General features: G+C 56.8%; 3 protein-coding genes across 3 annotated transcripts in view; 2 read left to right on the top strand and 1 right to left on the bottom strand.

The window, feature by feature from the left end:
• Window positions 1–1,941: 1,941 nt before the first annotated feature.
• CALHM1 (calcium homeostasis modulator 1) lies at window positions 1,942–5,067 on the top strand. The gene is made up of 2 exons (XM_012661691.1): window positions 1,942–2,632; window positions 4,585–5,067. The coding sequence occupies exons 1-2, from the start codon at window positions 2,081–2,083 to the stop codon at window positions 5,065–5,067; spliced, it is 1,035 nt and encodes a 344-aa protein (XP_012517145.1). The 5' UTR covers window positions 1,942–2,080.
• Window positions 5,068–10,697: 5,630 nt separating this feature from the next.
• Window positions 10,698–14,616, top strand: CALHM2 (calcium homeostasis modulator 2). Its single transcript, XM_012661757.1, has 2 exons — window positions 10,698–11,252; window positions 12,775–14,616. The coding sequence occupies exons 1-2, from the start codon at window positions 10,698–10,700 to the stop codon at window positions 13,189–13,191; spliced, it is 972 nt and encodes a 323-aa protein (XP_012517211.1). The 3' UTR covers window positions 13,192–14,616.
• Window positions 14,617–14,705: 89 nt separating this feature from the next.
• PDCD11 (programmed cell death 11) overlaps window positions 14,706–23,097 on the bottom strand; it is an 80,413-nt gene continuing 72,021 nt past the window's right edge. The window contains exons 20-30 of the mRNA XM_012661636.1: window positions 21,727–21,783; window positions 20,993–21,115; window positions 20,275–20,397; window positions 19,596–19,857; window positions 19,290–19,406; window positions 18,483–18,632; window positions 18,012–18,262; window positions 17,097–17,265; window positions 16,352–16,505; window positions 15,766–15,931; window positions 14,706–15,045 (exon numbers count right to left, since the gene is read on the bottom strand). Coding sequence (XP_012517090.1) covers window positions 14,874–15,045; window positions 15,766–15,931; window positions 16,352–16,505; window positions 17,097–17,265; window positions 18,012–18,262; window positions 18,483–18,632; window positions 19,290–19,406; window positions 19,596–19,857; window positions 20,275–20,397; window positions 20,993–21,115; window positions 21,727–21,783 — 1,744 coding nt within the window. The 3' untranslated portion in view covers window positions 14,706–14,873. The remainder of the gene's footprint in view (window positions 15,046–15,765; window positions 15,932–16,351; window positions 16,506–17,096; window positions 17,266–18,011; window positions 18,263–18,482; window positions 18,633–19,289; window positions 19,407–19,595; window positions 19,858–20,274; window positions 20,398–20,992; window positions 21,116–21,726; window positions 21,784–23,097) is intronic.

The raw sequence follows: 23,097 nt of genomic DNA, 5'->3' as shown, positions 1-23,097 counted from the left end.
TTGGTATCTGAAGACCCTAACGCTCGTCCTTTACTCTCAGTGACAACTGTAACCAAAACTCTTATGGTACTAAGAATAATGGGTGAGAATCCAATCAAACCGTGTTATATCAAGTATTCTAAAACAACACTGCAGTTAGCATTTGCAGAGCGCGTATGTGAGGTTAGAGCAGGCACCCTGCAGCCAGCGTGGGCAGCACTAGAAGGGCACGTCATCTACAAGCAGGGAGCGTGTGCAGTAGACAAGGCAGAGATTCCAGGTGGCCCCCTGCAGCCGTCCCTCCTGGTTTCCTGCACCGGCCCAGGCCCAGCCCAGCCCCACCCACCACACTGGGGGCTGTGTGTCAAGCTCCGCAGCAGCTCGGACCCCTCGTGGAACAGGCACGTGTTGCTGCAGTAGACGTCCAAGGACAGTCACCTCCTTTGCTGGGTCTCCCTCATCCCGCTGTCCACCTATCAGTGTCCCCCTGGGGAGCACCTGCCAAGTATCCTCCAGGGGCCACCTGCCTAGGGGCTTCAGGGGCCCCAGGCCCAGCCTGGCAGCTGAGGGACGAAATATCCTTCCCCACCTGCATCCTGTTTTCATGCCACACTGGAGTTTCCACCTGCACTAGTAGAACAGGAGAACCTGATTCAACCGGAAGAGAAAAGCCAAAAAAACTTCCCGACCCCTCCTGCTCCCACCCCCATGAGAGGACCAGCCTATTGCACTCCTCCACTCCAAGCTGGGTAACCTGCAGCTAATGACTTAATGTCTCTGAGCCTCAGTCTCCACCTCCACGAAATGGGGACACTAGTACCCGTCCCACAGGACTGCAGGAGGGTCACACGAGGAGATGCACGTAAAGTGCCTGGCCGAGGGTTCCACACAGGGCGAGCCTTGGTCAATGCTGGTTCTTATCAGTCGTACAAGGGACGCCCAGACACAAAGACCACTGAAGTGGGTACACACACACGTGGCACACAGACACAGAGGCCCAAAGCCACAGTGAGCTCACACATGGGCACACACATGGAGATGCCCCACAGAGACGTCCTATCCGGGGTCTGCTTCTGCCGCAGCCCCAGCCCTTTGCCCAGACAGGAGCCACCTGACCCAAGGGCTGGAGCTGACCCGCCCTCCTGGGAGAGCTGCAGGCATCCAAGGGAGCCCTTTACGGCCACCCTCCCAACGGTTCCCCCCACCCCCTGCCTGGTTCCAGATGCTCTGGAGGCCCAAGCTCCAGGTATGAACCTCCCCTGTTATGTTTTGATCAGGGGGAGCAGAGGTAGGAGGTAGAGCCAGGAAGGGTTTGCCATCCCCAGCCCACAAACACACAGACACAGGCAGGCGGACGCGGGTCACCGGCATTGCACTGCCAGCCTGCAGCTCCCTGCCCGGGCAACCTGTCAAGGCCAAGTCTCCTGACGCCAAAGCCCAGGCATTTTACCCTGTGCCACGTCTGCGTTCACACCACCCCCACTGTGACCAGTACCCAGCACCAGCAGCACTAGCGTCACCGCAGCACCGTACCACCATCGTCTGATGCAGGGACCCTCTGGGATCCTGATGCCACAGGGAGGAAAGACCCACCGGGAAGGGAAGGAGGGTGGGCGACATGCTCCCTGGCAGCCCAGGGGACAAGGTCAGAAGCTCAGGCCCCTGCAGCAGCCTGGACTCTCCAAACTCCAGCCGTGCTGGAGACGTATCTTCCCAGCCTGTGTTCAAGGCCGTCCTCTCCCTCCCTCCCTCCGTCCTCCCACACTCCCAGAGAGCTGGTCCCTGTTAGGTGTGGCCCTCACGGTTTCCTAGCACCAGAGGCAAAAGCGGCTGTGGAGAGAGAGGAGCCCCGGAGGGGAAGGGAGGGCGCAACCCCGGCTGCACCCACAGGATTGGCCAAGCTGTGCCCTCTCGGCCGGCACCTGACCAGAAGCTTCCTCAAAGCCACAGTGACCTCAGCCGCTGTCCTGAGCTCTGCCCGTGCCAGCCAGGAGGGCCGGAGTCATGAGGTGGGCAGGTGGCGGGCAGGGTGGGCCGCCCGGGCTACCTCTGAGGCAGCGGTGAGGTGGCAAGGGGCCACGGGGGCCCCGTGGGGGGCACGATGGACAAGTTCCGGATGATCTTCCAGTTCCTGCAGTCCAACCAGGAGTCCTTCATGAACGGCATCTGCGGCATCATGGCGCTGGCCAGTGCCCAAATGTACTCGGCCTTCGACTTCAACTGCCCCTGCCTGCCGGGCTACAACGCAGCCTACAGCGCGGGCATCCTGCTGGCGCCACCCCTGGTGCTCTTCCTGCTCGGCCTGGTCTTGAACAACAACGTGTCCATGCTGGCTGAAGAGTGGAAGCGGCCGCCGGGCCACCGCGCCAAGGACCCCGCCGTGCTGCGCTACATGTTCTGCTCCATGGCCCAGCGCGCCCTCATCGCGCCCGTCGTCTGGGTGGCCGTCACGCTGCTTGACGGCAAGTGCTTCCTCTGTGCCTTCTGCACTGCCGTGCCCGTGGCCGCGCTGGGCAACGGCAGCCTGGCGCCCGGCCTGCCCGCCCCTGAGCTCGCCCGCCTGCTGGCCCGGGTGCCCTGCCCTGAGATCTACGACGGCGACTGGCTGCTGGCTCGTGAGGTGGCCGTGCGCTACCTGCGCTGCATCTCCCAGGTGAGGGGCCCACACGGTCTCGGGCTGAGTCGCCCCCACAGAGCAGCGTCCCTCTGGGAGGGCCCTGTCCCCCCACTTCTCAAGATGGGGCTCCCTCTCCAAGGAGCCCCAAGGGGTGGGGCACGTCTTCCCCATGGAGAATGAAGGCAGAGCCGTCTGGGGAAGTGCTGTGGCCCCCTGTCTGTAGGCTTCCCGAGAGCAGGCCTGTCCCTGTCCTAAGGTCCCCGGAGTGGACCCCATATCCTCCGTCCTCCCCTCTGAGCTCGGAGCTGGGGGATTTGCATCCGTTCCCTCTTCCAGGCCTCGGCAGCCGTGAGGCCAGTGGGTGGCTGGGCCATTTGGGTACATTTCCCTGGCAAATGCCCCCAGCTGGTGCCTCCCTGCTGAGGGATGCGAGTGAGGGTCCCGGTGCCCTGCAAGGGTGCGTGTGGGTGAGGGCCGTGCACTGCTGGGACACGACCAAAGGCGGGTCCTCCCCAGCCCCATCCCACATCCTAGGTCCTCAGCCCTCACCCGATGAGCCCCTCAGGCCTCCCCTCCAGTCAGTGAGGGGTGGGGAGGGCCACCCAGGCAGCATGTCCCACAGCCGGTGGACCAGGCGCTTGTCAGGGAGAGGGGACAGGGGCTGGCCTGCCCTGTAACGGCTGGAGAAGCTGCACACTCTGCCCGGGCAAGTCCGACACCTCTGGCTCCCCCTCTCCAGCCGGGGCCTGTCTCCCGCGAGGCCTGTAGCGCACCCAGGTGCCCTGGTGAATCTCACGCCGAGTGTGCAAACTGAACGCGCTTCCTTCGCTCCCAAACCTGCGCCTCCTCTCCTATGGCCGTCACCCCAGGCCTCAGGGCCTTGGCAACTGTCCCTCTACCCGACCCTAAAACAGCCGCATCATAAGCTAAAAGGGCCCCAGAGGCCGCAGGCTGCCTGGCCCATAGACATGTTTCATTTGGCCTTCAGAGACTGAATTCTAAATTCGGCTTTAGAATCAGTAGGCATCGTCTAAACACCAGAAATTTTCCATAAAGATCAGATTTCCAGTTTCACTTGAAACATCAGAAGATCCAGCCCCACCAGGCGTGCACTCACCCCTCAGGCAGCACGGGGTGCCTCCAGCCTGCGCACATGCTCTGCAGCGCCTCACCCCATGTCGGCTGTGCAGTGACCTGCCCGGCCCCTCATCCCCCATCTTGATCTCCCGACGCTTCTCTGTGCAGCTGGGGCCTGAGCCTGGAGCGCAGGCTGTGGGAGCGTCCTGCCCCCCACCCCGCCTCACAGTGAGTCACTGGCAGAGCGGAGCCAGCACCAAGCACCGAGTGCTCCTCAGCGCAGAGTGTGAGTGTGTGTCTCATTTGTCCCTGTGACCGCTGAAGGCCCAGCTCAGAGCCCACATGGGGGAGGTGCTCGCTTGGTGCTGGTGACAGTACCAGGAGCTGATGGAGAGGTACAGGACTCAGAGGAGGATGGGCCACTGTGGCTTCCTGAAGAAAGAGGCACAGCAGTGATGGCTGGTAGTCACCGAGCTCTACGCACCAGGCACCGTGCTCCGTTATCACATTCAGTCCTCACAGCAACCCTGTGGGATAGGTGCTATCACCAGTCCCCTTTTATAGGTGGGGAAAGCGAGGCACAGAGCAGTCAGGTTTGCTCCAGGTCAACCAGTAAGTAGGGGTGACAGGATTCAAGCCCAGGCAGCCTAACTCCAGGGTCTGCCCACGTAACTCCTATGCATGGGGTGCCCGGTTAACACAGCGGGGGCTTTACTCACAGGATTTTGTTTCCATGAGGGGTATCTCTGTGCCCATTTTACAGATGAGGAAATGAAGGCCAAGAGGCAAAGTCACTTGCCCAGTCTGTGCCCTTTGCTCCAGAGGCCCTGGCATGGAGAGTGCTTTGGGGCCTGGCCAGGCTGAGGCAGGAGGCTGGTGCCCGCTGCTGACCCTCTCTCCTCTGCCCGCAGGCGCTGGGCTGGTCCTTCGTGCTGCTGACCACGCTGCTGGCGTTCATGGTGCGTTCCGTGCGGCCCTGCTTCACGCAGGCCGCCTTCCTCAAGAGCAAGTACTGGTCCCACTATATCGACATCGAGCGCAAGCTCTTCGACGAGACGTGCACGGAGCACGCCAAGGCGTTTGCCAAGGTCTGCATCCAGCAGTTCTTCGAGGCCATGAACCACGACCTGGAGCTGGGTCATGCCCACGGGGCCCTGGCTGTAGCGCCCCCTGCCTCGGCTGCCGCCAGCCCCGTGGACGGTGCAGAGGAGGAGAGGGACAAGCTGCGCGGCATCACGGACCGGGGCACCATGAACAGGCTGCTCACCAGCTGGCACAAATGCAAACCACCCCTGCGGCTGGGCCAGGAGGAGCCGCTGCTGGGCAATGGCTGGGCGGGGGGCGGGCCCCGGCCCCCACGCAAGGAGGTGGCCATCTACTTCAGCAAAGTGTGAGCCCGGCCGGCTGAGGAGGCGGTGGGGGTCTGAGCCCACAGCCACCAGACTCTCAGACCAGACGGACAAACGAAGGCTTTAGGTGCTGGGCAGTAGGCCCGGAGCAGAGCCACACGCCCAGGACCTCACCTGTGCGTTAGAGGCAGGAAATTTGGAGCTGGAAGGGCACCTCACTGCTCCAGTTGTGACACCGCCCTGGACGGCCCGGGGCAGCGAGGCCGTGAGCAGTGTTCCTCAGAAGGGTTCAGAACTGACTTGGAGGCTCAGGGACAGAGGGCTCCCGCCTCCCCAGCACCTCTCAGGCCACTTCTGGAGCGGGGACTTCATCTTTTGTTCACTATCTCCTCTCAGCTTCTGCAGACGTCCCTGCCCCAGGGGCCACTCTTGCCCCAGACTCTCAGGGTCTCTCTTCCCTGTGCTCAGGGCTCGCGGAGCAGGAGGCGGCAGCCCTCACATGGAGGAGGGGCCCTCTCACAGTGGCCAGAGTCTCCTGAGTGGGCCAAGGCAGGCCATAAGGACGTGACACACGGCCTCACCTTTGTGACACACCTGGTGTGACAGGTGATGAGACAAGATGCCATAAGCTAGGTCCATGTGGCAGAAGCCCATGTGGAGGGCGTGTGGTCACTGTGGAGGTCACTCAACAGTTGTCCAGGGGGACTGCACGTTTATCGAGCACCACACACAAAAGGCCTCCCGTGGAGGTGTCCTGGGAGGCCACCCTAATCCCGCCTCACTTCCAGGTCTCAGGGGCAAATCAGACCATCCCCAGGGCTGGAGAAGTTAGAAACAGACGCCAAGGTCTCTCCATTTTTCTGAGACCCCAGCCCCGGGGAGGGGGCTGTAAAGTGCTGGGAGGCTCTGCCCCGGGTGGGAATGAGGGCGGAGGGTGCTGGCTAGAGCGGAAACAGCTAGAGTGGGACAGAACTGGGTCAGACACTGTCTCTACCAACTACAAACTGTGTCCCTCGGCCAGTTGCTTCATTTTCCATGCCTCAGTTTCCTCATCCGCACAAGGAGGATAAGAGCCCCTCCCCATGAAGTGGTTGTGTGTAAAATCACGTGGCACAGGGTGGGCACTCAGCACGCGGTGGCTAATGTGCTAGTCGATTTCTGAACTTGAGGGCCCCTCCTCCTTCCCCGGGTGGAGCGGACACATAAGGAACAGAAACACTCAGGCCACCATCTTTGTCGAGGAGGAGGAAACAGAGGTACAATCTTCTTACTGCCCCCAGATGTCTTTGAGACACATGTCCCACCATCTAAGAATTCATCTGGATCTTGGTCATGGTTCCCATCTTTCCTTATCCAGCCTTCCCTCCTCCCACTCCTGAGGCCCAGTCTCCCTCCCTTGAGTTACTGGGGGGGAGGTCACATCCCTGTCAGCCAAGGTGGGCTCAGGGGGGCGTCCCTCCAGGAGGTGGGGAGGATTCTGTCAGCAAAAACAAGGTGTGTGTTGGTGGGTGGGGGCGTCCAGTGGGAAGGGAAAGCTCAGAGGCATTGGGAGGTACAAATGTAAGAACCGGTTCCCCTCAGCCCCAGGAACAGAGAAGCAGAGTCACCGAGGATGCAAATGGCAAAGGAGTTTATTTGCTAGCTCGAGCTAGGGTCCAAGTCCCAGAGCACGAACGCAGTGGCCTCCCTATGAACCAGGACCCCGCCCCAGGGTAAAAGTCAAGCTTTTATACTTTTGGTTGCGCATGACACACCGGTGGCATACGATACGCTGAGCCCACCATCCCCTTTCCCCTTTTGTCCATTGGTTCCTTTAAAAGTGGAGGATTGTTTTGACCCCTGATTGGGTGGTCCCAAGCCTCAGGATTTTTAATTTTCGCACAGGCGCCAGTTCTGATCTGCGTTTGGGGAGGGGGACTGAGACTTAGGCCTACTCTAGGAAGTTCAGCCTGTCATGGAGTTACTCCCGCCCTGTTTTTTTTTTTTTTTGATTAACTATATTTGACTAACGACTAAAAGCAAGCACGGTTACAGAAGCAAATGGCATTAGTTAAAATTAAAGAGAACACATTTTTTTAATTTAGAACCGTTTCTGTTTCACACAAAACAAAGTACATTTTTTTACTATCAATTTCTGCCTTTCACAAAGCGAAGGAAAGAGCAGAACTTTGGGCCAGGCACATCTGGGTTCAAACGCCAGCGCTGTGGGACCTATGGCAAGTCACCTAACTTCTCTGATCTGTGCGTCTGTCTGTGCAAGGATATTAAAGACCTGTTTTTCAGGATTGTGGTGAGGATGAAGGGAGATAACGTTTAGGAAGGATCCTTGACCATGTTTGGCACATGGTGTGATCTGAAAGAAACAAATAATAAAAAAAAAAACAGACACACACTGGTCCCCTTCCCTTCCTTTCCACGCGTGGACAAGCCCAGTGCAGGGAGGCCAGCATGTCACTCAGCAGTTCTGCCATCGTGGAACCACAAGCCTCGCAGAGCTGACAGAGCCGGGGGGCCTCTCCCCCAATGCTAGGGGTCACCTAGCCTGTCCTTAGGACTCTCCTCTTCAGCGTTCCTGACTGTGACTCTTCGGCCTCAGCTTGCACACTCCCACAGATGGGGAGCTCATGACCACTTTTTGGGACAGGCTGGGCAGCTCTGATTATTACAGGGCTTCCTTCAGAAACCCGCCTCCTCGTAATTTCCACCCACAGAGCTCTGCCTCAGGCCTCAGAGGATCCCTGGACTCCTGAATTCAATGATCCGCCCTGCAGAGATTGGAAGCGGCTCCCAGGAGTTAGCCGAACCATGGATGGAAGAGCTGGCTCTGGGGACAGCTTGTCCAGTCAGTGGCAGGCCGGCTCTGAGGGAAGAAGGGCCAGAAGACGGTAGGGGGCCCTGGCCTCAAGCATTCTGCCAGGGGTCAGCATTATTCTGATGGCACCTCTGCCCTGACTCTGCCAGGGACTCCTCAAGAGCTTCTGCCCGGCGGGGTCAAGCAGGGGGGTGCTCCTGAAACTGGCGCGCAGCCAGCCAGGTTGGTCTGGGGCAGGGCGGACGGTGAGGAGGGCCGGGCGCAGCCCAGAGCCTGCCGGGTCGGTGGGACACGCAGCGGCTGCAGAACAGGCAGCTCCATTTCCTCTCCTCTCGCGCCGCCCTCGGCCCGCCCTCCCCTGCCTGGCGCCGTGAGGCAGTTTTTCCACCCGCTGTCGCGCACGCCAACCCACTGTTTGCATCTCTCTTTCTGGAGTTAAATTCGTCCGTCTGAAGACGCCACCGGCCCCAGGCCCCGCTGGTCTCCAACGGCAGCTCCTGTGCAGAGAAAAGTGGGAGGGAGCCGGGAGCCTGGGTGGCAGGCACTTTGGGTGGTGCAGCTGCCCCGATGCCGCCTGTCCTGGAGGCCACTTGGAGAGCCCAGCCCTGAGGAAGCCAAGACCACAGGTGCCTGCAGCTGGCCCCAGGTAAGGAAGGGGTCCTCCCTGGGGCACGCCAGGTGTCAGGGGCACATGTCCCAGGCTGCCCAGAAGGATTGTCCTGGGCAGAGAGGCCCCCCCACCAGCTGTGGCCTCCACTCTGGGTAGGGTGAGTCCTACCCCTCCCCCAGCCCCCTGTCTCCAGTCCTGACTGATGCTGGAGGTCCCGCTCGCTCGGGGGTCTGGGTGTGGCCGGCCCTGGCCTGGGGAACAGGGGCAGAAGTCTCAGAAGATGGTCTGGTCCATCCTCTGCCCGACACTCACCCTGTTCCAGCATCTTGGGCCCCACTTTGGGCCCCACAGGGAGCTAATTAGGAGCCTAGAAGCCAAGAAGGGAAGAGGAAGGGGAGATGGGGCTGCCTTTAACCCATTCATCCCCAGCAATAGTACAAACGCCCTTTTCCAGGGAGTTAGACTGGAGCCCTGGGCTGAGAAGTGGGGGAAGAGCCAGACTCCTTCTCCTCCTGGGTCTCTAGTTCTCCTCCCCCACCCCTACTGCTCCTCGTGATCTTCCTCCTCCCCCTGCTCCTTATCCTCCTCCCCCAGACCCTCCTCCCCCCACCCCCATTCCTCATGATCCTCCTCCTCCTCCTCCTGGAGCCCACATGGCCACATGGCGCTGCCCGTCTGGCCGGCTTGGCAGAGACCGGCAGGGGCGGTGTGGAGATGAAGCACAGGAAGAACACGGGCAGATCCTCCCCCGTGTTTGCTGCCCACCCAGCCCTCCACTCCCTGGCTTCTTCTGGCCTGAGGATTTTTGTTTTTCATCCACCAGATGAGAAGAAGAATGTGGGGCCACACCCTGGCCTCTCAGGCTTGTGTGAGTGGAGCCTGGGAAGGGAGTTGAGGCTCAACTTGCAGGAGCCTGGGGCCACAGCTACTTCCTGGCAGGGTGCCAGCCTGCTGCAGCCCAGACCAAGGCCAAGCAGGCTCCAGATTCATTCTCATCAAAGCTTCCTGTGGCTGGCGGGCTGGGTGGTCCCAGGCTCTGTGGCATGGGGTCCACTGGGAAGCTGCTGGAGAGGAAAAGGGTCAGGGCTGAGGAAGAGGAGGTTCGTTCGCAGGGCTCTCGTAGGTGGCCCCGGCAAGGTGAGTAGGAGACAGAGGAAGCGGAGGACTCACTGAGCTCAGGCTCACCCTGCCCACTTCCCAGGGCTACTGGGTTGCGGTCAGAGTCCCGCCCGGACACCTCCATGTTTGGCCTCAAGGCACTTCATTCCCTGCAGGCCTTAGTTCCCCCATCTCTGCAGGCTGGGGAAGCATCCCCACCTTGAAGACCTGACAGGCGAGAGAGAGGGAGGGTGTCACACACAGGACGATTAGCAGGCATCTTTTATTCCTTTTCTTTCCCTCCAACATCCCTGGGAAGAGAGCAAGGAACAGAAGGATTTATCCTTTTGTTCACAGATGAGGAAACTGAGGCCCAGAGAAAAGTCATGAAGTATGTGGAAAGCCAGAGCCTCCTAGACCAGTTCAGACTGTGAGGTCCCCCAAACGAAAAGGTCCTTGTGAGCTCCAGGAGTGCCGGCATCTTGCTGTGTCCACCCCGGCCCCCACCACAGGATCCAGTCGAGTGCCTTGTCCCCCAGGACACCCACGGGGGCTGCACCTTCCAAGCAGTCCCAGACCCTTCTGCGCATTAGCACCACCCTGGACTCCAGAGGGAAAGCCCGTCAGTGTCCCACGTCCCCTAACAGCACAGGGCGTTCCTGGCCCCTCCCCCTAGAGAGGTTCGTGGTGGCAAAAAGAACCTAAAAGTGTTTGCGGCAGCTAGACCCAAGCGCGAACCTCGGTTCTGCCACTCATACGGGACCCTGGCAAGGCACCCACCCTCAGGAAGCCTCACCGTCTCTTGTGTAGAGCAGGGATGTCATAGCTCAACGAGGATGTAAAGGGCCCAACGCGTGGTACCAGCTCAGTGAACAGCAGCGACCGTCGTTCCCCGGGTCCCTGGGGTGCCTTCCTTTCTCCCAGCCTGGCCACACTAGCATCCTCCTCAAATGCCCGTTTTCCGAGGCAAACATTTATCTGCTGTTCCACAGGAGGAAGCCCCAGGCCGGCCGCTGCAGTCGGGCTAGGATGGCCCGGCCGTGCCCTGCCTTCAGCTGTCCACCAGCCCGCACTCCTTCCTAGCCCCACAGGAGCCATCAGTCCCGCTCCTCCTGCCCCCTCTCCTGCAGTCGGTCCCCCAGCTGACCAGTCACCATGGCTGCCCTGATCGCAGAGAACTTCCGCTTCCTGTCGCTCTTCTTCAAGAGCAAGGATGTGATGATTTTCAACGGGCTGGTGGCGCTGGGCACAGTGGGCAGCCAGGAGCTGTTCTCGGTCGTGGCCTTCCACTGCCCCTGCTCGCCGGCCCGCAACTACCTGTATGGGCTGACAGCCATCGGTGTGCCCGCCCTGGCGCTCTTCCTCATCGGCATCATCCTCAACAACCACACCTGGAACCTAGTCGCCGAGTGCCAGTACCGGAGGGCCAAGAACTGCTCGGCTGCCCCCAACTTCCTCCTTCTAAGCTCCATCCTGGGCCGTGCGGCTGTGGCCCCCGTTACCTGGTCTGTCATCTCCCTGCTGCGCGGTGAGGCTTACGTCTGCGCTCTCAGTGAGTTCGTGGACCCCTCCTCACTCACAGCCGAAGAAGGAGGCTTCCCACCAGCCCACGCCACTGAAATCCTGGCCAGGTTCCCCTGCGGCGAGGGCCCTGCAAACCTGTCAGGCTTCCGGGAGGAGGTCAGCCGCAGGCTTAAGTATGAGTCCCAGGTAAGGGCTGTAAAGGGGAAGCTCTTCCTTCCCAAGGTGGTGGCTGGCAGGAGGTGCTGGGATGGCCCAGCGTTAAAACTGGAGTTGGTCCTCAGGGGCTGAGTTTTCTGGGAAAGCAATACATTATTGGCATCAGGGATTAGAGCTGGTTAACCTACAGGTTACTGCTTGGCGGGGCAAGGGTCAATGCCAGTCCCAAATCAGAGAGGCTGGATAGATAGGCACAGTGGCTGACGCCTATGATCCTAGCACTTTGGGAGGTGGGAGGATTGCTTGAGGCCAGGAGATCAAGACCAGCCTGGGCAACATAGAGACCCCATCTCTACAAAAAAAAACTTAGCCAGGCATGGTGGCATGCACCTGTAGTTACTTGGGAGGCTGAGGTGAGAGGATCGCTTGAGCCCAGGAGTTCAAGGCTGCAGTAAGCTATTGTCATGCCACTGCACTCCAGCCTGAGCGACAGAGTGAGACATTGAGTCTTTAAAAAAAAAAAAAAGTTTTAAACATTAAAGGAATACTCTCCTGGTTCAGACTGAGCCTTGATCCCCATCACAGATAAGCCCATTACTCCAGCCATACGAGGCATGGCCCCTTCACGCCACCTCAGATGCATCTGGATGGGCCACGAGTTGATAGTGGGGCGCGGGTGGCTCTGGGATGAATGCCTTCCCAGCCCAGAAGGGCCCAAGCCAGCACTGAATCAGCCCCAAGCACTGCTGATGTCGAGGGAGGCCTTGGGGTCAGGAGGAGGTGTTGAGAGTCAGGAAGAGGCAACTGCTGCCCTGCTCCTGGCCTCGGCCTTAGCCAAGTTCTGAAGGAGTGGAGGTTGGTTGGGGGCAGAAGGCAAGGGAAGAGACCTGGGCAGCAGCAGAAACCTGAGCCCGAAGTGTTAGAGAAGCTGAGGGAGAGACAGGAGGAGCATGAGATTTTTTAAAAGGTCTCTTCTCTCGGGTGCATAAGAAACAAGAAACAAAAGCAGACAGAGAAACAGAGATGGAAGGTTATCAATAAAACTTATTTAATGCTGCTCGAATGCCCACAGACCTGTGTACAGGAGTGAATGGGGAAACAAGGACAACCCTGACTGCCCTCGCCCTCACTAGGCTCATAGCCACGCACGTGTGTGAGACAGGCACTCGGGTGGCCTCCAAACAAGGCAGACAGTGATGATGTCGCAGGAACCGGGCCACGGGGGATTCAGGCAAGGCAGGACTGTTCCCAAAGGGGCCTGTGAAGGCTTCCTGGAGGTGGCATCTGAGCCTGGCAGGCTGAGCTGGATTTGGATGGGCCGAGATGATGGCTGGAGGGAGAGGCTCCCTTGGGGTTGAAGGAGTGGCAGGAAATGCAGGAGGCAAAGTCGAAGAACAGGGGAAGGGAAGGTGCGAGTTAAAGGGAATGAGGAACCAGCAGCCAGAGGGGCTGGCTTCCCTGGCAGCATCTGCTCTTCCCGCCACGTCTCCCTGGGGTGGGCAGGCTGGGGCAGCTCCTTACCCCTCCTGAACCCTGCCCATTCTCTGGCCAGCTCTTTGGGTGGCTGCTCATTGGCGTGGTGGCAGTGCTGGTGTTCCTGACCAAGTGCCTCAAGCATTACTGCTCGCCACTCAGCTACCGCCAGGAGGCCTACTGGGCGCAGTACCGCGCCAACGAGGACCAGCTGTTCCAGCGCACGGCGGAGGTGCACTCGCGCGTGCTCGCTGCCAACAACGTACGACGCTTCTTCGGCTTCGTGGCGCTCAACAAGGATGACGAGGAGCTGGTTGCCAACTTCCCAGTGGAAGGGACACAGCCACGACCACAGTGGAACGCCATCACCGGCGTCTATCTGTACCGGGAGAACCAGGGCCTCCCGCTCTACAGCCGCCTGCACAAGTGGGCCCAGGGGCTGGCGGGCAACGGCGCGGCCCCTGACAATGTGGAGATGGCCCTGCTGGCCTCCTAGCGGTCCACTCCCCGGGAGCTTTGCACTGCTTGGTCCAAAACCACACCCCACTGCCTGCTCACACCAGCATCCGAAGGGGATTTTTTTCCCCCTAAACTGGCTTCTCGGGCAAACAGGCCAGGGGAGAGGGACACAAGGCAATCCAGGGTGCAGAGAGATCCAGTAGACAATGTCGTCAGCTCTGACCTGAAGAAATTCCACCTCCTGTTCCCGCCAGCCAACCTGGTCAACAGCTTGGGGAAAAGACTTTCCCAGAACTGGTCTCTCATTCACTATGACGTGGACGATCTTTTACCGTTGGGACTCCAAGCTGGGAAGCCCCAGCTGGCAGGTCCAGGTCACAGTGAAAGTCACCAGCAGGCTCCTTGCACAGTACATTGTGCAGTTAACTTGTGTCTAATTGCACAGGGACACCCAGCTCAGCAGTGCGCCACTGGGAAGCTGCCCTTCGGTGGATGCCTCTGGCCTTGTTTTGTACACTTGAATTTTTGATAAAGCTTTTCTTACTATAAGGGACCAGCTTGGTGTCTGCATGATTGAATGGGCCATGCGACAGCAGGCTGGTGGGCACGGGGCCAGGCCCAAACCCCACATCCTGTGGGAGGGGAGGGGACGGGACTAAAATGCCACAGAGGTGGCAGCAGTACAGAGAACTCCAGGTGTCACACACAGGACAAGGCCCTGGGCTGATCTCTTTGCATTTGGATTTGATTGTCTGATTTGGTCTGGGGAACAGATGAGGCCTGGCCTTTCTCAGAGGGAAGCTCAGAGGAAGTTTGAAATTTCTAGCCTCAGAAGATCCTGCACTCACAGAGCTAGCTAGTGTAACCCAGTGCTACTACCCAGGCCAGCCCCAGCTCCTCCTTCCTCCCACCCCTGCCCCACTACTACCTCCACCATCTCCAAAACGTTCCTGGCATATGACTCAGTCATTTCCCATGGAAAAGCTCTCGGGACATTTAGGGCTCTGCCAGAGAAAACTTTTAATTCCCTCAGAGCTAAGCCAAAAAAGAACTGGCTTCAACAAAGAGCTGGGCCTGTGCTACCCTCCAAGAACTCTGGAATATACCAGATGGAGAGAGTTTAGGTGGCCTGGGCTGAGACATCATCAGCGGTTTAAGCTATGCCTGTGGCTGTCCTCTGCAGCCTAGGTTTCCCAACTTTCCCTTCTGGGCTGTGTCCTGCTGTCCCGGCCTCACAGCCTCCACTGCAGGGTGAAAGCACTCGCCGAGCTGAGGCTGAGGGAGGCCCAGAGACTCTGAGATCGTAGGTGGGGACCCACTCCCTGAACCCTACCAGCCCCCTCTGGCTGGACCGATAGCCTGCCAGGGACAAAATGGCCCTGATCACGAGATCCTTGGGAGTCAGCCCATCCGCTCTTGTTTCCCAGGGGACTCCCCTGAAGGAGGGACACTCGGCTTTTATGGGAGTCCCAGGGCTGTTGCCTGTAACCACTGAGCAGCCACAAGAACAGGGAAAGGATGTTATAAACTGGGACTTAAAATAAGCAAAGAGGAATTAAAAGCAGCCTCGAATTCTTTTTCACCCTGACAGGATTCCCCAGGGATGCTGCAGAAAAAGCAGCACTTGAATAGAGTCCTCAGGCAACAGGTTTCCGAGTGCCCAGGCACTGAGCTGCGGCTGGCCCACTGCTGACCGAGCCTGGAGGAGCCAGCCTGTCCCTATTCCTCCAGTACTGAGCTCTTGGCCTCCACATACTCCAGGGCCTTGGCCTTGACCGCCTGCACGTCCTTCTCCGTGCCATGCTGCTTCTCATAGTCCAGGTAGCGCTTGAAGAAGAACTTCATTCTCTTGGGGACCAGGCTCAGATGAATGACCCGCTCAAAGATGTCCCTGTGAGGAGGAACAGGGCAGCATTTACCTCCCAGGCCCAGGTCACACACTTGGCTAGCACTCACCCACCTGCTCTTGGGCTCTGGAGCCAAGGCCTCTGTCATCCAGGATTCCCACTTCTACCTTTATTTTTACTACCATTATGAACCCCCATGATGCCCCAGGGAGAGGCACCACCACCCTCACTTCCAGAAGAGCAGACAGACACCTGGAGACGTTAAAGGACTTACTTGCCTAAAGTCACACAGTGAATCAGGACAAAGCTACTGGACTGGGACACACAAAGAGGTATGGGTCGGTGAGAAAAGCTCAGCTTATAACTTATTAAAGAGAGTGGGTGGGGCCCTTGTTCTTTCAGGACAAGTCTACCCACCTCTAACCCTCCCTGCCTTGTGGGGATGCCGGGACAAGTGAGATTACGCCTGTGAAAGTTCTCGCTGACCAGAGCCAGGCACAGTGTTAGTGAGGAGGGAATCCAAGTTTCCCTCCCACTAATGGTTCCAGACACAGACCAGAGGCTGGCCTTTGGGGCAGAAAAAGTAGTTGGAAAAGTGAATGTCGTTACACCGGGGGTGTCACGCCAAAGCTGTTTTTCTACATTGAGTAAGAGACCTGGGGGTGCTGGGAGCTGCTGTGGGGCTACAAATCATCGGCTTTGCCAATGACCCCACCCCCAACCATCACCGGGGAGTTCAGCTTTCGTCTGTCTTCCCCTCTCACCGGACTTCCTTCTGGCTGCCGTGCTTGATGGTCATGTCGATGTAGACCGACCAGACATCTGTGCGCTTTGGGTAGGTGCTCAGCGTGTTCTCAAAAATGGCTTTGGCCCGCTCTGCATCCCCCAGCTGGAACTCGAGCTGGGCAAACTTGGTAATCACATCCACGTCTGCAGGGAGAGGATGCTCAGAGACCCAACAAGCAGACAGACTCCCTCACCACAACACGATGTGCAGCAGGGACGCAGTGAGTCTGACTCCCTGCTCTTGGGTCTCAAGACCTAGGTTATGACAAAAGAGACAAAGCCCAAAAAGGACAGTGGGGTGGGTTCAGGGCCAAATACACAGATGCAGACACCCTACTCTCTGGGCCCAGAAAAGGTGGAGGGTCCCAGGGGCAAAAGAATTACTGCCGATTGCTTTTCGTTCCTCCATCTTTCGCAGTCTAGCATACGCAATGTAACACGCGTTGTTATGCTAGAGATAGCTATGCACTCTCCACGAGGCTTTCCTAACTGAGAAGCAGCGCCGCCCCTGGATGAGAAGCCCCCCCATCCCCACGTGCTCAGGAACCGGGAATGGGCACTCACGCTCCTTGCTAGGCAGGCACTCGAGGGCGCGCTGCAGCACGCGGTGACTGGCCCCGGCCTGGCTCCTCCGCAGGAGAAAGGCGCCGTATTTGATCCACACAGCTTTCTCCTGCCGGAAACGCTTCAGCATCCGGTTGTAGAGTTCACCGGCTTCCTGTGAGAAAAGACAGGTAAGCTGATGAGAGCGTGATGCTACAGAGGGGACAACAACCAAGACAGGCAGCGATGCTCACAAGAAGCTAGACTTGGGCTCACAGACCCTAAATCACTATGTAGGGCTCGTTCCAGAGACCCAAGAGGAGGAGGGAGGGAGGCACCAAACGATGGGGCGTTTCCCCACTATGCTTGCGCCCATAGCAAGGGGAGTCCCAGACTAGGAGGATGTGAGGATGACAAGGGAGAGACAGGGGACAGAAAAGGGGACACTGGGCTGGGACGTCCCCTTTGTCTGTAATGCACCACCAGCAGCCCAAGGCATACACACCAGGGTCCGCTACCCCTTCACTTCCAAAGCCACTGCTTCCCTCACATCAGCCCCACAGCGCCATGGTGGACGTGGAGAAATGACTTCTCTCACTTGGAAGATAAGGAAGTCAGGGCGCAGACGTCAGGTAGCAAGCCTGGGGCAGGACTGGACCCAGAATCCGGGGTTCTCCTCTGAGACTACTGCTGCTGTGACTGCTGGAGTCCATCCACGAGAGGCTGAGGACCCTTTGGCAGGTGACCACCTGGCCCAGACTCCTACCTGTAACTTCTCTGACTTGGTATAGATGTCAGCCAGGTGCAGATAGACTTTGAGAGGCTCGTTGTACTGCACGGCCCGCTCGAAGACCTTGCTCAGGGACTCCTGAGAGCCGTACATGTTTTCTAGGTTCAGCAGCGCCACCCACACGTTCAGCTTCTCCTGCTCTTCTCTAGAGGGAAAGCAGTCAGCACATGAGCTCCATAGACTCAGCCCAACAGGCCTCCCAGCCCCGTCTGGGGATGTCAATGAACTACCTCCTCCTCGCAGGCCCCATCCATGGGCTCAGATCCCACCCCCGAGCGCAGGCGCTGAGAGGCCTGTCCCTACCGCAGGTCACACAGCATCAGGAACACCCCACCCTCCCAGGCCGACTGCTGGCTCTGAGGCTCCCTTGGTTTCTGCTTCCATTCCTGGGAAGAAAGCTTACTACATCTCAAATAGGCCTGAGGTTTGGGCTGGAAGCAAAATCTTCAGTCTGATTCTCTCTTAAAACTAAGAATGAAGCAAAGGACTGCCGTCCCTCTTCAGTAGGCTTCAGAAAACTTACTCCTCTCTGCCTGGAAAATGGCCACCTAGAAGGTTGTCACCTGGGTACATAGAGAGTTGTTTTCCCTATTCTATTTCTGCTCCAGACTGGGTACCTTACTTAAGTGTAGGGACTCTTGTAAAGGTTACCCGTGGCTATTTCAGTGAAGACTGTAAAATATAAATGAGCAGGTCTGTTTCACAGAGGGCCACACCTATGAGAGAGAGCCTGGGAACCCACGGGCCCCTGGTGGCAGCCACCCAAACTGCTGCCGGCCTGCCTGGGAGGAAATGACCCACAGGAGGCAAACCCTGCCAGCCCAGCACTTGGGGCGACATGGGCTTCCCATCTGAAGGCTCCTCCCTGGGGCAGGGGAGGCAAAGCCTAACCTGAAGGAGATGGTCTTAAGGGCTCTCTCGGCCACAGCACGGGCCTTCTCGATCTCCGTGGCCTGCAGGTGGAAAGCCATGTACTGCAGCCACAGGATGGAGCTGTTGGGGGAGCTCAGCACGAGTCGGTCAAAGTCATCTGCTGACTCCGGCTGTCGCCTGGGATCCATCAGCGCCTCCTCAACGCGGGACAGCTCTTTCTCTGCCTTTTGTTTCTCCAAATCCCTTTCCTTCTTGCTTTTCTTTTTCTGCTACGGAAGGCAGAAAATAGTGAATAATGTGCTCCTCAAACCCAGGGGAAGTCTGTGGTGAAAGCTGCAAGTTGGCAGGGTAGTCCACGGCTCTGCACATACCCCCTGGCCTGGGACTGGGCGCCACCTCTCGCCCTCCCTACCCAGGCTAGGACAGAGCACAGGAGACTGGCACCAAGGGGGCCCTGCAGAAAGGACAAAGCCCTGGAAAATACAGCACCGTGGCTTGGTGTGGCTTCTCGTCCTCCTCACTGTCTGAGCTCTCTCCTCGAGGTGGCAAGGCCGGGGTCAGAGAGTCTAGGCCCACGTTCCAAGCAAAGCCCGAGGGCAGCTGCAGCCGGGGAGCTTCTGCTGGCTTGGTTGGCTTCTCCTGGAGGACCACAGAGGCGCTGAGGAAAGCACGTGGCTCAGCTTGCTCCCTATCCCCAGCCCCAGCCCACCTAGAGGAGCACGACCCCCCGCCATGCCCAGAGACAGGCCAGCTAGGCCCCAGCCCACTGGAGAAGCTTTATAGCGGGAACATAACAGTGTTATCTGTAAATAAATTTACTTAGGTAAGAAACTTTTAAAATATACGTATTCATAAACACATAAAACATCAGGAGAGCTGGGACAGAGATATGACAAAAACTCTAAGGGCGGCAGGGATGCGAGTACCTGAAGTCCGGGAAGCCCTGCCCGGCGGGTGTGAGCTGGCCATACCCAGTCCTCTCAGCTCAGGTCTTATTCTCATTTTTCAGAGGACGTGGGCTAAGATAGGCTAAAGCCTCCTCTTTATCTGCCTGAACCTCTAATTTAATTCAGTTTCACTCAATAAACATTCACAGAATTTATTTTATGCAGCCTGCTCTCTGTGTGAACAGGGTCCCTGCCCTCGAGGAGCCCACAACGAAGAGAGGAAATTGACAGTCCCCCCACTTCACGTTCATACTTCATAGGAGATGAGGTAAGAGGATGGGGCTGAAGACGGACCAGCTCCTCCCAGGCCCAGGGCAGCCTCCCCGCTCCATTCAACCTCGTCCCTCACCTTGGGCAGCACATTCGTCTCTTCCATCTCCTCTTCTCCTTCCCGATAATACACTTCCATGCCACTGTCATCCTCCTCTGACAGACGAGCTCTCTTTGCCTTCTTATTCACTCTTTCCTAAGGTGACAGGTGGGTGAATGCCCAGGAGTGTCCTCCAACAGCCCAGGCGACACCCTCCCTCTGCTCCTCTCGTGCCACCAGAGCCCAGCCCCCAACGCTCGCTGCCCTCACTCCAAGAGGTCAGGCTGGCTTCACCAACGCTCCTTTTTCCGGCGGGGTGAGGCACAACCCTCCCGAGGGGCTCACCCGCTCACTCGCGGGCGTCCGCAGCCGCTTGCCCTGCGTCTTCTCCTTGTTGGACAGCCGTGCCTCTGCCTGCCCCTTTTGGCTCTTCTTCTCTTTCCTTTTCTGATTCTTCTCTTCTCCTTTTTGGTCTCTCTCCTCAGCCTCTATTTTCCTCGCCTCTTGCTTTGAAAGTGGCAGTTCCATGGAAGCAGATAACACATCCGGCTTCCCGGTGTCGCTGGGGAGGAACGACAGCTCTACCAGGTTCTTCTGGTGGTTCAGGCTATGACAGGACAAGAGAGGGGGCAGTGAAGACAACGTGCAAAGCAGAGGGCACCGCAGGCAGCCCGGGCCTTCTCTCTCCTGATCTGCCCATGGTTCTGGGCCTTGCCCCACCTGCCTTGGGAATCCGTTCAGTATTCTTAGGAATGATTTGCACATTTCTCCAAGCTTAGTAGAAAATACAGGGGGCAGGTGTGATGCCCCCTCCTCCATCTCCAACAGCAGAGATGAGTTGCCACATCTGTTTTCAGGGGCTGAGGCAGAAGGCTCCAGGCAAAGGTCTTTCATTCACCTGAATTATGGCATTCACCACTACCCAAGCCATTCCATTACCGTTTACCTCAAAATCTCCTCCCAGGGCTCCCAGAGAAAGGGGTTTGATTCATATGGGAGTGAGAGCGAGAGAGAGGACACCTACCTTAGGATCTTGGCTGTGAGCAACTTCCCTTCGGGGAGGTATTTGTTATAAAGGGTTTTCTTGGACGGGCTGTACTGGGAGACATGTGGGTATTGGGCCAAACCCACAACCGAGGGGCCGAGGCTGAAAGGAGAGAGGCAAGAGTCCTGTGGTCACAAAGTCAACAACAGAATTCCAGCCAGGCCTAGTGACTCCCCCTTCACAGGGACCCAAACTGCGACAAGGATTTACGACAGACATAAGGTCTTGGCACTCGGCAGGACAAAGTGGACTTTGTAAACTGGAAAAATGATCAAGCATAATGAAGCCATGACTGAGGATATGTTTCTACCCCACGTCGTAGCACCACCATATGTAAATCACAAGCTGCTGGGAAGAGGAGGAGAAAATGAGGAAACAGTAGCAGAGAAGGCTGCAGTGTCTGCTGTTGTGGACATTAGGTGATTTCACAGAACATTTATAAACTATGATCAAACACTACATCAGAGAACATTCAAATTTATTTAAAACTGACGATGGAAATGCCATATTCAAAATGCCAAAGAAAAACTAGTAATTCAAAACTTTTTAAAAAGTATTTACAAAGTTGGAATTTTTAAAACTCTTAAAATCTCTCCTCATATTCGGTCAAAGAGGGATGCCGTGGATGCCAGACCAAGACAGGCCCAGGGAAGGTGCTTGGGTCTGGGTCCAGGCCGTGAGGCCCCACCTTACTCACCCGAAGAGCACGCCGTGTGGCTGGACAGACCTCACGTAGCCCCTCAAGAGCTGCCCTTTCTTAATGTCCTGGATGGAGTTAATCTCCGGATCTTCTATTTTGCTTTTTGTCTCTGGGTTTGTTCTAAAGGAACAAAAGGCTTACATACACATACCTTTAACCCCCGTCGTCCCACCCTCACCCCAAGATACCTGCAATAATCACACTGTGCATGTGGAAATACACCTCTGGACCAGTCAGTGGGCTGTAACTTTCAGGGCCCAACTCTACTCTTTCCAAAGTCCTGTCAGGCCAGGGGCGTATGTTCACGGGCCAGCTATGCAGAAATAGCGAGTGGCGGATCAAGGCAGAGAGAGGTCAAACCTAAAACTTTGGCCTTATAAACATCATTTCTAACCACGGAGCAAACTGACCTCAGGCCAATCCCCCTCGTGCCCTACTGACCCCCACTATGGGAATCCTGGTGGTCCCTCACCAGGACTACCATCCTGTAACCCTGGACACTCACATTTGGATGTCCGAACCTTTCCCTGAGAAACAAGAGCCTGAGTAGACAGGGTTCTTTTAGCAATCTGAATGTTCTCAGCCTTTTTGGATAGAAGAGGCTCAGGGTGCAAAGTGATGACAGAGAAGAAAGGTGGGAAGCCTAAAGTTCTGTCAGACAGATGCAGTCTCCCCTCAGGCCTCTGCGTGGGTCCTCCTCCCTTCCTCGTCCCAACAACACAGACACTCACCTGGATGATCGTAGTGACAAAGTCAATACCTCGTCTGCGGTGGACAGGACATAACATCTGGAATGAGGGCAAAAGAGGAGACATAAGACCTTGGTTCTGTTTCCTCATTCTGTTGAAAACCTACTGAGGGACACTGGACAAGTTGTGTCACCTCTGTGGGCCTCAGTTTACTAGTCTGTCAAGTAAAAATAACACTGCCTACTCTTTTTACCCAAGAAAGGTGCTGGGAGAAGAAAACAAGAAGAGACACAAAAGCCCTTTAGAAGGCTCTGAGAGCCACGTAGTGTGTGATAAAGAGACAAGACCAGCCCTATGGCAGGTGATGAGAGTGTCTGCTCTTGGCAGGGAGACAGACTAACCACAGGAAGCCACAATGGAGGGATAACCTGGGTATTACCGAAAACAGACACACAACAGTTCAGACGAGGCAGATCAGTGAGGCCTGAGCAGAGGGAGGCTTCAAGGAGAGAAAGGAAGGTTGATTTTTTTGTTGCCTTTCTAAATTTAATTCATCTAAAATGGAAATTAGTAGCCCCAAACCATAATTTAGAAGTACAGAATCTTAGAAATAGAAAAGATCTCAGCAACAATACAGTCCAAATTTTTCCCAGGACAGATGCCTGGCATCATAGCCCTCAGAGCTGGACAGGACCTCAAGGGATCATCTATCTTTAGGCAAGTACATTTCTTTCTTTTTTTAAGAGACAGGAGGGTCTTGGCCCAGTGTAGTGGCTCACACCTGTAATCCTAGCACTCTGCAAGGTCAAGGGGGGAGTATTGCTTGAGGACAGGAGTTCGAGACCAGCCTGGGCAAGAGCGAGACCCCGTCTCTACCAAAAATAGAAAAATTAGCTGGACACAGTGACAGGCACCTGTAGTCTCAGCTACTTTGGGGGCTGAGGCAGGAGGATTGCTTTGAGTCCAGGAATTTGAGGTTGCTGTGAGCTAGGCAGACGCCACAGCACTCTAGCTCGGGCAACAGAATAAAAAAAAAACCAAAAAAACAAAACAAAACAAAAAAACCACATAATGGAATACTAAACAAATATTAAAAATAAGGCAAAAGAACAAAATAGATTTAGATATATTAGCATAAGAAAGATTATGATGAACTGCTATGAGAAAAAAACAAGTTGCAGAACAGTATATAAAATGAAATTCTAGGCCAGCCTACAATCCTAACATTCTGGGTGGACGAGGCTGGAGGATCGCTGAGGTCAGGAGTTCGAGACCAACGTGAGCAAGAGCGAGACCCCATCTCTACAAAAAAATAGAAAAATTAGCCAGGCGTGGTGGCTAATTTTCTACAGCGGGCAAGCGTCTGTAGTCCCAGCTACTTCAGAGGCTGAGGCAGCAGGATCACTTATGCCC

This window comes from Propithecus coquereli, unplaced genomic scaffold, assembly GCF_000956105.1.
Source record: "Propithecus coquereli isolate 6110/MARCELLA unplaced genomic scaffold, Pcoq_1.0 Scaffold73, whole genome shotgun sequence".
Lineage (NCBI taxonomy): Eukaryota > Metazoa > Chordata > Mammalia > Primates > Indriidae > Propithecus > Propithecus coquereli.
This window is presented reverse-complemented; position numbering and strand designations above follow the sequence as displayed.

Excerpts from the sequence above, each read along its gene's own strand:
- CALHM1 (XM_012661691.1), top strand. The coding sequence starts at position 2,081 with ATGGACAAGTTCCGGATGATCTTCCAGTTCCTGCAGTCCAACCAGGAG. Across the intron at positions 2,633-4,584 it reads ACCTGCGCTGCATCTCCCAG|GCGCTGGGCTGGTCCTTCGT; the intron begins GTGAGGGGCCCA and ends CTCTGCCCGCAG.
- CALHM2 (XM_012661757.1), top strand. The coding sequence starts at position 10,698 with ATGGCTGCCCTGATCGCAGAGAACTTCCGCTTCCTGTCGCTCTTCTTC. Across the intron at positions 11,253-12,774 it reads GGCTTAAGTATGAGTCCCAG|CTCTTTGGGTGGCTGCTCAT; the intron begins GTAAGGGCTGTA and ends TTCTCTGGCCAG.